The sequence below is a fragment of the Callospermophilus lateralis genome, chromosome 6 (assembly GCF_048772815.1).
Source record: "Callospermophilus lateralis isolate mCalLat2 chromosome 6, mCalLat2.hap1, whole genome shotgun sequence".
In the NCBI taxonomy this organism is placed as follows: domain Eukaryota; kingdom Metazoa; phylum Chordata; class Mammalia; order Rodentia; family Sciuridae; genus Callospermophilus; species Callospermophilus lateralis.
The window spans coordinates 36,627,432-36,641,254 of record NC_135310.1 but is presented as its reverse complement, the minus strand read 5'-3'; the positions used below and the strand labels follow the sequence as shown (position 1 = coordinate 36,641,254).

The following is a 13,823-nucleotide window of genomic DNA, read 5'->3' as shown; positions in this document are numbered from 1 at the left end:
ACTTGGACCTCCGTCCAGATATGTGTATCAGAAGATTCTGCAGTCATGGATATAATGCACTTAAAATTATATACTTATTGAGATTCTTTGTTATTTTAGAAAAGGAATGAACAGTAATATTGCAGTGGTTTTAAACCAAAGTATAGCATAGGAGTTACATTTAATTAAAGCATTCTTATATTATTAAAAATGTAAATTTTCTGAATTCTCATGCTATCATTTACCTGAATCAGCCTAGTTGGCATGTCAAAGAAACAAAATTATTTGTTCACTAATGACAATTTTACATGAAACTGATGAAATCAAACCTTGGTATCCTGGCGTAACATACTTCTTCATCTTTTCTCATTGAAATTACTGGTCCCTCATATATAATTTTGACTCCTTCTTTGGAATGTGAACATCAAAAATCAATAAAATGAAACCAGGATGGACTCACATTAGAGGGAAAATCAAAAAGTGGCAAAACAGGGATAAACATGGAGGGGCAGGAACTACTAGAAAGACCTTCTGTAAAAGTGAGACTTAGCTTGTGGTATTGCAGAAGGAAACCCTCAGAACCATCCTCTGAATCTACTAAGAAAGAGACAAAGGTATGCCCAGTAAAAACGGGAGTCAGAGGGATTGTTGTGTATTCAGAATCAGAACCTGGGCTTTTGGGGGAACCAGGTTGTAAGTAAATTTGTCTGAAACCAGGGGAAACAAAAATGTTTTCAAGAACCTGACAGATAACCCAAGAAATGGTAGGGCCTGTGTTAAACTAGAAAGTATTTTCATATATAAAGACATTCGAACTCAAGTTCCTGACTGACCAAAATAGAACAAAATAAAAGCCTGCAGGGCCACAATCAGAAAGCAAATATAGGTTAACTGACAGCAGTGGGAGTTCCTTCTACCGCCACCTCCTAAGACTTTGGAGAGCATACAACCAGAAAAGTACCCCTTCCCTCCATTCCTGAGGAGTCTACCATAGTGCTCTAATGGTAGAAAAAGTAGAAGCAATCAGTTGTAGCTGACAGTTTTAAGGGCCTGTCAACCCTGTGTTTACCTCAAACAAGACTTAATTTGTACTCTCTACTTCAAGGATCAATGTATGCAGTGACATGTAAATAACTTTAAAATATTGAAAATAATAACATATATTTATATGCATGTATATGTATATTAATATTATTTAAGAGAGCAAGATTTTATAAGAAACAAAAATAAATCCTTCAGTTTTAAGGGAAATGTTTTCACCTACACCCCCACAGAAAAAGCAAAGAACTACACTAAGATCATGATGAGAAGTTCACTTGACATTTTATGCTTGGTTCAGGAAGCAAACTCTTATAAGAATGCTTAAGGAAGCAGAAGTTTCAATCTAATTCTCTTACAGAGGAACCAATAGAAATCTTGCCACTGACTCCTTTAGCCATGAGAACAAATTGGCAACTTAGCAAATTTAAATTTTGAAGGTTCCATATATCTAAGAAATTATAAAGTCATATAATATATATAAAATCATATAATCGTGTAATACATACATGTTTTACATATTTGTAATATGTAGCTTTAAAGTTACATATACATATTTGTAATATGTAGCCTTAAAGTTAGTGTATTTTACATAGTATATTTTTATTTATGTTGAGTTGGTGTAATGGGCTTGATCAATATCAATGCTGGACAGAAAAACTCCTCAGCTGGCTAAGATTAATGTGGTTAATATATCATTCTCTCTACTAAAATTACCTTCTAAGTAGCTATATGAAAGAAAAGTTTTAAAGCTTTAAATATAGGTTATTTAATTAAGTAAAAGTATGGTTAACCTATCTATGCAGGCCATGTTAAAAATTTAGAGGAAAATCAGAACACTACAGATTTTGTATTAACTTCCCTAGCCCACATTCCAATTTGGGATTTTAAATCATTGATAATTGTGTTTTTAAAAACCCTCAAAGAAAAAATTAAAAAGATACAACCAAATTTAATTATGCATACCCCTTAACTTGACAGTGAACAATATTTTTGTAACAATGACTTAAATAGTGACCAAAAGGGCTGGGAGTATAACTCAATGGTAGATTGTTGCCTGATATACACAGGGCCCTGGGTTCAATCTCCAGCACTGTTAGAAAAAACAAAGACCATTTAACAAGTGCAATGTATGATACTTATATCCTCGTTAAGTATAATGACATGAAGAGATATATCTTTTATATCTAGATATATATCTATATAGAGATATAGATAAGCTATATATTTAAAAATCAATAAATAACAATATGAACATATTTTATATAACTAACATATATTCCAGCACAAATAGCTATAAGAATTTAAGATGAATGCTTTCAAGGAGACATAGGTCTTAAAGACACTGACTAAAACAGCAAATTACTACTTTCATTTGAAGGCATTTGGGAAAATTTAGCTTTAAAACTTTATTTGTTGTTTTGGAAACATTGCTTACTTTTAAAATATGTAAATTTAAAATAAAAGCAAAATACTCTACACGTTGAAAATTTCCATTGCCTCTGATGTTTCAATTACTCAAAAGTAATCATTGAGGCAACTGAGCAGACCAATCTGGATAATGTATATTTTTGCATTGGAAGGGCCCCCTAAATTTTGCCCCAAACAGCAAGTTAGGGACCCTAAACATTTTCTATGTGGTAGCACATTTTTTCCTCATACCTCCCATCATAGATGGAGATGAGAAAATGATAAAGAGAGGTTAAACAAACTGCCCCAGTCCATCAGGGGGTATATAGTGGAGTCAGCAGTTTAATACAAAGTTTCATGGCTTCAAACCTGACATTTTAACCCATATTGGACAAAACTCTGGACTTCTACCATGGTTGAAAATGTTAACATTCGTGGCCCTACAGATGGTTGATAAATGAATGAGTGGGAGTAGGAATCACTCATTACCAGGATGGGTTAAATCAAGGTCTTCTCCATGACCTGGTATAGAGCCCAGGCCTATCCCAAACATTCTGCTTCATATCTACAGGCAGAAACACTGCAGAGATTAAAAAACCTATTCTCTAATTATTACAGGGCTTCTAGAACAAAAGATGAAGCATATTTAACAAAAAAGAGCTTGTATGGATTAAGTTTCTTCTGCAAAGAAATCTTTAAGAGAGATTATTCTTTCACCTTCAGAAGAGTGATAATGAGTCTGTGCAAATATTGTGGACATGAAAAAGCTCATTGCAAATGTCACCTAGTTGGCAATTTGACAATGGACTCCATTTAGCCAGACCATTCAAAACTAATAGCTCGTTCATGAATTTCACCCTTATGATTGGGGTATTCTCTCAGGATATTTATGTGTGCCCTGTACGTATGAATAGAAAATTAAAATTGTGTTTGAGGAACATAATTAGATGAAGTTTAAATAGGCAAATAGAACAGTTCTACTAAAATCCATGAAAATCAGTTAAAAGAGACAGATATATTTTCTTAGGAAATGTAAACTTAAGTTCTGGACCAAGCAGTTTAAATGAAGAAAGTAAGCCATAAATAACATTAGTAAAAACTGGCCAAACACACCAGACTCTTATCCACACAATGTGAATGCATTGTCTCTTATTAACTACCTGTGATGAATCTAGTACTTTCTCATGCACCCTTCAATTAATTTCTTATGTCAGTCGTAGGAAAGGAAGCACTGTGTTCATTCTATACAGATAAAAAGGCACAGAGATGATATTTGAAACCACATCTTCCAAAGCCAGTCCTATAATGGTTTCATTGCACCATACTACTTCTTAATGACTGGCATCTAATAGAAGAAATTGCTAATGATCAAAGAAGTAATGTGTAATTTTTTTGAGTTTTTTTTATTTGTTCTAATTAGTTATAAGTAGAATAGAATGCATTTTGACACATCATACATAAATGGAATATAACTTTTCATTTTTCTGGTTGTACATGATGTAAAGTTAAACTGGTCATGTAATGATGTATGCATATAGGGTCATATTTCCAGTTCATTTTATTATCCTTCCTATTCCCATACCCTTTAACGCTCCTCTGTCTAATCCAGAGTACCTCTATTCTTCCCTAGCCACCCCATCTTATTGTGAATTAGCATCCGCATATCAGAGAAAACATTTAGGCTTTTGTTTGGGGGAATTGACTTATTTTGCTTAGCATGATATTCTCCAGTTCCATTCATTTACCAGAAAATGTCATAATTTCATTCTTCTTTAAGGCTGAGTAATATGCCATTGTGTGTGTGTGTGTGTGTGTGTGTGTGTATCACATTTTCTTTATCTATGCATCTGTTGAAGGGAATCTAGATTGGTTTCATAGTTTAGCTATTATGAATTCAGCTGCTATGAACGTTGATGTGGCTACATCACCTTCATATGTTGATTTTAAGTTCTTTAGATATAAATCGAGGAGTGGGATAGCTGGGTCAAATGATGGTTCCATTCCTAGTTTTCTGAGGAATCTCCATAATGCTATCCAGAGTGTTTGCACCAATTTGCAGTCCCACCAGCAGTGTAGGAGTGTACTTTTCCCCCCACATCCTCACCAACATTTGTTATTGCTTGCATTCTTGATAATTGCCATTCTGACTGCAATGAAACGAAATCTTAGTTTTATTCGTATTTCCTAATTGCTAGAGGTGTTGAACATTTTTTCATATATTTGTTGATCGATTGTATTTTTTCTTCTGTGAAGTGTCTGTTCAGTTCCTTAGCCCATTTAGTAATTGGGTTATTTGTTGGTTGGTTGGTTGTTTTTTTGAGATCGTATATTGCATAGATCCGTGTCACCAGTTCTGATTTAACTGCACTGTGATTCATGTTTACCACCATGCCAGGAACATGGCATATGAGTAAACGTTTATGGACAGTGAAAGTGACTTTGAACTCTAATGCTTTTCAGTATAGGGATATGACTGCCTTGTAGTACTCCTGGTTGTGCATGAGAGGGAAATCATGTCATCAGACACATTCACAGTCTATCCTGGCTGCTCTGCTTCATCTCCTCCCTTGATTTATTAGCCTTATCTTTGCCACACCCATTTCTTAACTTTGTCTTCTGAAGGGTGATGACAGGGTAAGCATAGGAGAGCCAGAGGTAAAGAAGTACACATGTGTAGTCTTTGAGGTGTAGTGAATGTGGCCTTTAGAGAGAAGATGGACTGGCAGGGCTACTGCTATTGTTGTTGTTTCAGCAAAAAATAAGGAGACAAAATCCTACAAAATGTAGCTGAAGATAATAAATTGAATTCTTTTCTTGCTCTCTAGAAATTGAAAGTAAATAATTATGTTAGAATTTCTTTTAACTCTCAATATTATGTTGCTTCAGTCATGTTAAAATTTAAACCAACCACAAGCATTCTTCCTTATATTTTTGAGTTATGAGTACATTGTATCTTATCTATTTTCCCTTGAAACCAATACTGAAAGACTTCTTAATCTAATTTTTTTCTTTGCTGTAGGTTTTGTTAGTTTTCCATTTCACAATCTATCATTCTTTTTTGTACACAACTTCTACCTACTCATCCAATGCTATTTCCAGAGATACAAAATGTTTAGACTTTGTATCAGAAGTTCTAGAAACTACTTAAGAAATAAATGATCAGTGTAAGAAAAGATAAATTAAGAAAGAATCAGAGTCATATCTCTAAGACATAAAAGTCAGAATAGGGTCAGAACATATTCATTTTAATTTTCCAGCACAGAAAAAGATAAAAATTATTGCTTTGAAATTTGAAGGACAGCAGTAAAAATATTCTTCAGGTCATTCTCTCTTCTGAATAATTGGTCTGATTGTTCCACCAGCATTTGCTATCAGAATGCAGAAAATGGTATAAATTTGGTGATGCCCTTTAAATTGATGATTTTTCCCTGTATGTGAATATCTTGCTTGCCAGAGCATTTGAATACTTCATTATTTAAAAAATCAAATCCAATCAAGAAGCTGGGAATTGAAATTTCTACAGTTCTATGTCCGTAATTGATGAAGACTTCCAAGTTATTATTAAAAGAGCAGCCTTGTATTCTCAAGGAATTTGTGTAGAAATCACAGTCATAATCAGACTGCTTTATTTCCAAAAGTATACTTTTTGGTAATCTATCCAAAGATTTTATTTAAAACAAGCAGTGAAAATAACAGAAGTATTAAAAGAGAGATGAATTGTGATTGACAGAGGAGAAAATTAAATCACTTGCAAAACATATTTAGAGGGACTAGAATTGGAAATAATAATACATTAGTGACTGAAACAGACATATTGATGTTTTAGAACCATATTTTGCCCTATTATTTTATGCTTTGTTTTTCTGTAATATCAAGTCTTTGGCAGGCACTTTAAACAACATTATGTACATACATTAGTATAATCTGTGAGATAATCATGGTTATATGTGTAGTATGACAATGGTTTAATCAGTCTGCCTATAAACCCTTTGTATGAAGTGGGATGTAGCTCTAATTAACATGTCTACTAATCTTCACAGTCAGAAAAGTGAGAGTTCAGAATCCTCTGTCTTCCATCCCCTTTGCTGTTCCTCCTAGAGGAAGGCCGGTAAAGGCCAGGATTATTACCCAGCTGCAAGTGGCCTGCCTGCCAGTGGAGCATCTCTGATGAACCAGATGCACTACCTCTGGCAGGGGCGGGTGCACAATCACATCAAGACAGTCTGGTTCTATTCTGAGGAACATATCCTCTCCTGGTCTGCCCACTCTGGATGCCAGAAAAGTGGTAAAAATAAGAGTCCTGGCATGGGCAGATAACACCAAGATGACAAATGGCATTCTTCCTCAATTCAGGTTGCTTAAGTATTTTTTTTTCTAAATAAAGCAAGAGAAATATATGCACAGAGAAAATCATTTTATTAATACAGGCAATTATAAAATGAGTGGTTGTAGGACACTACAACCTCCTCCACCATTAAGTGTCTCAGTCCTTCATAGTGTCTTTAAACTATGAGCATAGTCAATGGTTTGGGGTACATTCGTCACAACCTATCTCCCACCAACACCATTTTCACAGAAAGGTGTTAGAGATCATTTTATACCCACATTTACTCTTCTAATTCTTGTTAAAGTTTGCTTCCTACATACCGTTGTAGGATATGCTGAACTAATATAGACAATACTCTAATAGTGGGAATTTAAAATTCTTTTTTTTCTGTGACAAATAAAGATCTAATATATATCCCAGAATATAAACATTGATATGACTTTACAAGTATATCATAGGATAAATTCCTGTCAGTAGAACTGCCATACCAAATACATGTCTATTTAAAATTCTAATATTTAACTAAATTGCACTTGAAACAATAGCATCAATTCTCACCTCTCCCAACACTTGTAAACACCTGATATTTTCAGAAATTTAACCTCTCCCAATCTGGAAGATGAGAAATGATACCTTGTTGTTCATAGGCTTTACAGTTTTTTAATGATAATATTGTGCTTTGTTTTATTTTGACAATTCCTTCTTTTTATTTTGTTGTGAACTACCTATTCCTATATTTTACCCATTATCCTCCAAAACATGGAACACTGCATATTTTACCTTATCACCTTTACACAGGGACAATGTTTGTGTAAGTCTCCTATGATTTCTATAACCATGACCAGTGTTTTCAGACAATAAAAGAGAAAGGAGAGGGAGGGGAAAAGAGAAGAAACAAGGTTGGAGGCATCAGTGAAGATGGAAGGAGCATTATTACCCAGTGAACCTGCTCTTTTCATCCCCGTTTTTTGTTAAGTTATTGGATGAAGTAAAACAACCCACAAAAAATGACAAGCACAACATGGGGTCCAGGGCACTCGCTCATTGACCACTGGCCATGTCTATTACTAAATATTGACCAGTCCTGTACAGGAGAGACAGGGGTACCTTCTTGTCTTGGGTTTTTTTTTTTTTCAGTTTCCCTCTTTATGTGGAGACTTATTTACATTTTTGCATTCTGTGGAACTGATTTAAATAATTAGCATACATCACCCCAGGAAACAAATATGATGACATAATAAGCTACTAAAAATACCATCAAGAAATGGTCTGCTTTATCGAGTCAGTAGAAATAAATAATACTTTGAGAAGCATAGTATTTTACACATTTTGTTCTTCATTCCATGGTTCACTAATAAGAGAAGGAGACAGATGATTCACTCCATTTCAGTCTTTAGATGTATTTACAGTTTGATGCATAATGAAGTAAGAATTCTAAACTGACATTTCATATAAACAAATTGAATCTATTTTTTCTTTCCCCCAAATGGCTTCATAGTTTTCACTTTTTATGTTTCTAGCACTGAAATTCTAAAATGCTTAGTTATTATTACAATATAAACTAATGGAAAGTCTAGAAAATGTTAAAAACCAGCAGAAAGAAGCTGGAAAATTTACACTGATATTATTGGGTTATCATTTGTATATCATATTTTCAGTGTTAAATAAAGCATATTCTAAAGTAACAAGAAGACCTACCTATACAAAGTCCATTTGAGGCAATTTTTAAAAATACCACTTTCTCTATGGAAAATGACAGTCATGTTAGATATGAGTTGTTTTTTTTCTTCTTTTGATTTTTATCTGTTTCAAATAAATACTAATAGTAGTATTTATTAAAATAGGAGATTCTGTTTAACAATCTTATATGAAATCTTAAAAAGCAAATCTGTGATCCATTTGGCTAATAAAAATTTTTGAGTAAGTGAAAATAAGAGAAATGGTATCAAGAGGGTAACATTACAAATGCATCAAAAGACTAATTCTTACAGGGTATTTATCCATAGGAAGCCATCAAATTAAATCAGAAGGACGTTGGATATCAAGAAAAAAATATAATTATTAAACATGCTAAAACATCAAGTGATTGTAAATTCATGTATTGTATATTTGATTGGAAATATATTTGTGGATAGATGACAACAAACTAATTACACTGAGGTGTTTGGTTTTTTTATTAATTTTGTATTGAATAACCTGAAATTGTACATCCAAGTATAAGCTCATAGGCAATTAAAATTGTTTTTTTATTTTTTTGTTTTTCTCTATTCACAGAAAATAATGACCATCTAAATGATTTGACAACTAGGTTAGAGAATGCTGAAGACAGAAATGGTGATCTCCTGAGAGCTTTGAATGACACTTTGGGAAAGTTATCAGCCATTCCAAATGGTATGCATTCAGGACACTGCACATGTGTCATTTTACCTGAACTTTTGGAGAATATACTTCACTTTCATCATTCTTCTAACATTTCACTTGTACTAATGTCAGGAAATTAGATGCTGGTTTTCTTACCTATGAATTGTTCCTTTTAAGAATGAGAAACGAAATCACATTTAACATTACGATGTTATTTATCTTTTATTGCCTTTATCTGGCATCTAGAGGAATGTTACTGAAAGGAAGATATAGACACATTATTATTAAATTGTCTTCCATGTTTCAGCCTAAGAAATCTTGTATTAGTGGGAAAGAATAAAATCATACAGATACTGTTCTGTACAATCTCGATGTACTACAACAACATCTCAGTTTATTACAGTACCTACCATCTTAGATGAGAGTCTGTTGCCCTTCCATAAATCTGTGCTCACAAAATTCAATTCCTTAGCTGTTCTAGCTTTCAACAGCATTGGTGGTCAAACCATGCCCATATTATCTCTCTACCTTTAGAACTATTGAAATTATTTCTAGGTATTATGAAAGCACATATTCTTTTAGGGATATTATATTTATATTTTTAATCACATGACACAATAATAATAAAGGTCATAAACATTTATTGAATATTTACCCAGTATACCAATGTTACATGTATCTAATCCTTTATATTAATTCCACAATATGAATAGAATTTATAATCTCACTTTCCAAGTGAGAAACTGAGACAAGAGATACTGAAAGACATTGTTTAAGTAGAATTTATGGTACTTGAACCTTGCTGTTCTATTTCAGAGCCTGTGTTCTTAAGTGTTAACCCACACTATATGCATCTATATGTTCAATATATTTTATTGTATAAATTATGATCAGAAAATAAATACACAAATTCATACAACATAGGAAATATTAAAGTTTAAATGGTTTTTATTTTAACACTAAAATACTGTAAAGTAGCTTTTCAAAATTTCAGGTTGCTTCTGCAGTAATAAGTGCCCAGAAAATTTCCAATGCTCAGAGCAGGGTAGGATGGTACACACCTGTAATCCCAGCAACATGGGAGATGGAAGCAAAAGGACTGTAAGTTTGAGGCCAGCCTGGGCAACTTAGCAGGACCCTGAATCAATATAAAAAATAAAAAGGACTAGGGATGCAGCTTAGGTAGCAAAGCACCCCTGGGTCAATTCCCAATTCCATCAAAAAAAATTTTTTTTAGTGCTGGAAACATAAAAATATACACAAATGCATGATCTTGCATTCCTGAAAAAGTCTCTCTATCCTAAAATTGAAACACATTCATTTCTCCCCTCTGGAAATACAGATTAAATCCTAAGCCTGGTTTTGATGAAGCTATATGACTCACGTGGATGAATTTCTCTTTTTAATATGTTCAGCAGCAAATCACAATATGCCCTTATACAATGAACATTTAGAATAATCACTTTACTATATTAAAAGCTAATCAGGTATTCATAGCAAAGGTCCCTGAGAAAATTTAATTTAGCTAAAAAATTTGCTTCATTTGCTACAACCAAATGAGACAGAGTTCATCCTCTCCCCTTTGTAAATGTGTCCCTGAGGTCAGCCAGCCGCAGCCTCGCTTTGACAAATATGGATTAAACCACCAGCTCCAGACCCATTGTTTTGCCTTTCATACCTTCTTCTGCTTGACAGACACAGCGGCTAAACTGCAAGCTGTTAAGGACAAAGCCAGACAAGCCAACGACACCGCCAAAGATGTACTGGCTCAGATTAAAGAGCTCCACCAGAACCTGGATGGCCTGAAGCAAAATTACAATAAACTAGCAGATAGCGTGGCCAAAACCAATGCGGTGATAAAAGATCCTTCCAAGAACAGTAAGATCTCCTTTTTTCACTGTGATAATGTTATTTATTTCTTCACACTGTAAAAGTATCCTCAGCTCAAATGGTAGAGCTGGGAAGACTCTCATGGTGCTGTAGTCTGCCCTCTCAATCCTAGTCTGGGCACAGTAGATGGAGTGCCCTGCCCTTCAAGAACCAAAGAATCCAAGTCTCCCAACTCTGCCCTGGTGCCCTTTTTTCATCTAGACTTTGTCCAATCAAGAGGAGATTAGGACTTCCCAAAGTCTGTATGATATTTGATGTAGACATGCCAAATACTTTTTAAATCTATTAGAGTAATTGAAAATACAGTTGTACTCTGGAAACTCTACACTTAGAACTAGCCGTGTTTCATGGAGCATAGAGTTTGAGGAGCACGCTCATTTCTCAAGACTGTTAGAACAAGGAATGAAAATGATATTAGCTTGAACTGTGTGAACATTTAAAAATTTTAATATTTTATTATTTAGATTTAATTATTAAGCATTTCTATGAAAGAAGGATGTATCCAGTTTAATTTATATTTGTAGTTAAATATAGTCTATAAACATTGACATGGATTTTTTTTCATTCCTATCAAGTGATTAGACATTATCTTAGAGTATGTTTTTATCAGGACAGATACTTATGCTTTTGTACTTTCCACCTCCAAGAGACTTGCCCTCTTTATATACTAACATTTCCACAGAATAGCAAGGCACTTGAGAGTACAATAACAAAAACATTCTGATTGACGTTATGTGCCATACAATCCAGGTGATGTTTGAATGGGGCAGGATGCTGATTTCAGCACCATCAGCTCAACTCAAATACTAAGAATAGAATAATAGAAACTACTGTGCTAGTACTGTGAATGGGGGTCTTGAGGTGACTCATGACTCCATCATGAGCAAGAAGGAGCACAGGCACATGGCATGTGAACCTCAGAGCTAAGAAGCAGAAGATCCCATTCCTTGCTATTTCTTCAAAGAAAAAAAAAAGATGGGGGTATAGAAATGTTTTCAATTTTTTTAATGTGAATCTAGAGATAGCCTCTCCTACAGGTCAAAGATTCCATCTAAATAATGATGCATGCTATATAACATTTCCCTCAAAATGAGGGAAAATGCATTTTAAGTAAATACTACTATGGATTTATTTTATAATATATCAGTTCATTTTATTTTAGATTGATTCTCAACTAGTGGCTTTTGATAATACACCTCACATTTTCTTTTACATTATCTGCTAAGAGAAATAATTATCTGCAAATATTAATTAAATTTTGTGTTTTATGTCCTATTTAAACATGACAGGAACGATTCTTTTAATATAAACAAGAGTCTGCTAAATGGCATATTGGTGTATACTTTTTATTTCATAACACTCGTTTGATGTAAAATGGGGTGCATTTGTGATTGGTACCTGTCTGATGTCACTACTTTGTTAATATCAATACAAAATATGTTCTCATGAATTTTCTAATTTCTTTTTGTTTTACTTCCATATGAAATTACCTGCAGAAATCAGTATGTATATGTTTACTTGGGCACTTTTTACCAACTTTTATGCTTCACTACCTATCACAAAAAGCTTTAGCTTTGCATGTGACCATGTTTTGTGCTATTTTGAACTTTACATAGCTGTTCTTTCCACTCTCATCATATTAATGCTAGATACACACACACACACACACACACACACACACACACACACAATCTTTCTTTATATAAGGGTAGTAGTAGGTAATATAAATGTTTTTAATGGCATTATGAAAAAATAAGTAAAATATCTATGTGATATCTACATAAAAGGGAAAACTGAATTCCTTCACAGATAGAAGGCAATTATAATAACAATATTCAGCCACAGAAGCTCAAATGACTTTGCAGCAGATTAAAATACACCATTAGGTCTCTGTTGTTGGTGACAAATATTCTATTCCTCCATCCTTATGAGTAATTCTTCTCAACTTCTAAAGAATTGTATTTGAAGAAGCACTAAAATCTTAATAAATGAGCAACTACTATGGTATAAACATATTCTCTCGAACATCTCATATTTTAAAGTTAAAAGTAAAACTGAGGAATACTAGAAATATAATAGTAACAAAATCCATTGTATCAAAATCTGAAGATTATGACAAAGACAAAATGAGAGCAATTGAAACCAGCATTGAAATAAACAATTTTAAGAAACCAGCTCAGTGGGTTAGAAAAAGCTAAAATTGACATAAAGAACAAGGTGAAAAAGTTAACAAATTAAATAACAGAAATAATAGAACTGAGACATCCAAGAGATATTTAGGAAAATAAAGATTAAAAAATAAATGATAGGTTTAGTCAAGAAAAGTAAATTACAAATAGGCAAAGTTCTAACAGAGATATAACAAGACCACAGAGGAAATTTGACACATAAAAGTATGTGTCAAATACTCTAGCCTAATAAATTATAACCTAGATAAAATCTTCTCGAGAAACATCAACTTTATCAAAATTTGTCTTCAGAAGTTAAAGTGAGAACGTTTTCAAACACTGCTATACAAGAAAGCATCAGACTCAGTATCATAGATGATTTATTTTTCAGACCTTCAGGAAGGTAGTTGCCATATGACTTTAGCTATTTCACAAGATAGAGGAGGATGGGGGAAAGGGAATCTCCAGATGCCATTTTGAAGCAGTTGATGTGAGTTTCTGGGAACTTTAGAAGAAAAGGATCTATTTTTGACCTATGCTTAAGTAATCTCTGCTTAACACCTTTTTTCTCTTACTTGTAAATCTAAATTTAAATCAAATGTCCTCAATTCTAGAGTAATTTTTAAAATCAGAATAATATTGGAGAATTA

The 13,823-nt window shown here is 33.4% G+C and overlaps 1 protein-coding gene across 1 annotated transcript in view; it reads left to right on the top strand.

Annotated features, from left to right (window-relative positions):
• Positions 1 to 13,823, top strand: part of Lama2 (laminin subunit alpha 2) — a 566,319-nt gene that overhangs the window by 485,115 nt on the left and 67,381 nt on the right. The window contains exons 42-44 of the mRNA XM_076858266.2: positions 9,029 to 9,145; positions 10,811 to 10,993; positions 12,502 to 12,507. Coding sequence (XP_076714381.2) covers positions 9,029 to 9,145; positions 10,811 to 10,993; positions 12,502 to 12,507 — 306 coding nt within the window. The remainder of the gene's footprint in view (positions 1 to 9,028; positions 9,146 to 10,810; positions 10,994 to 12,501; positions 12,508 to 13,823) is intronic.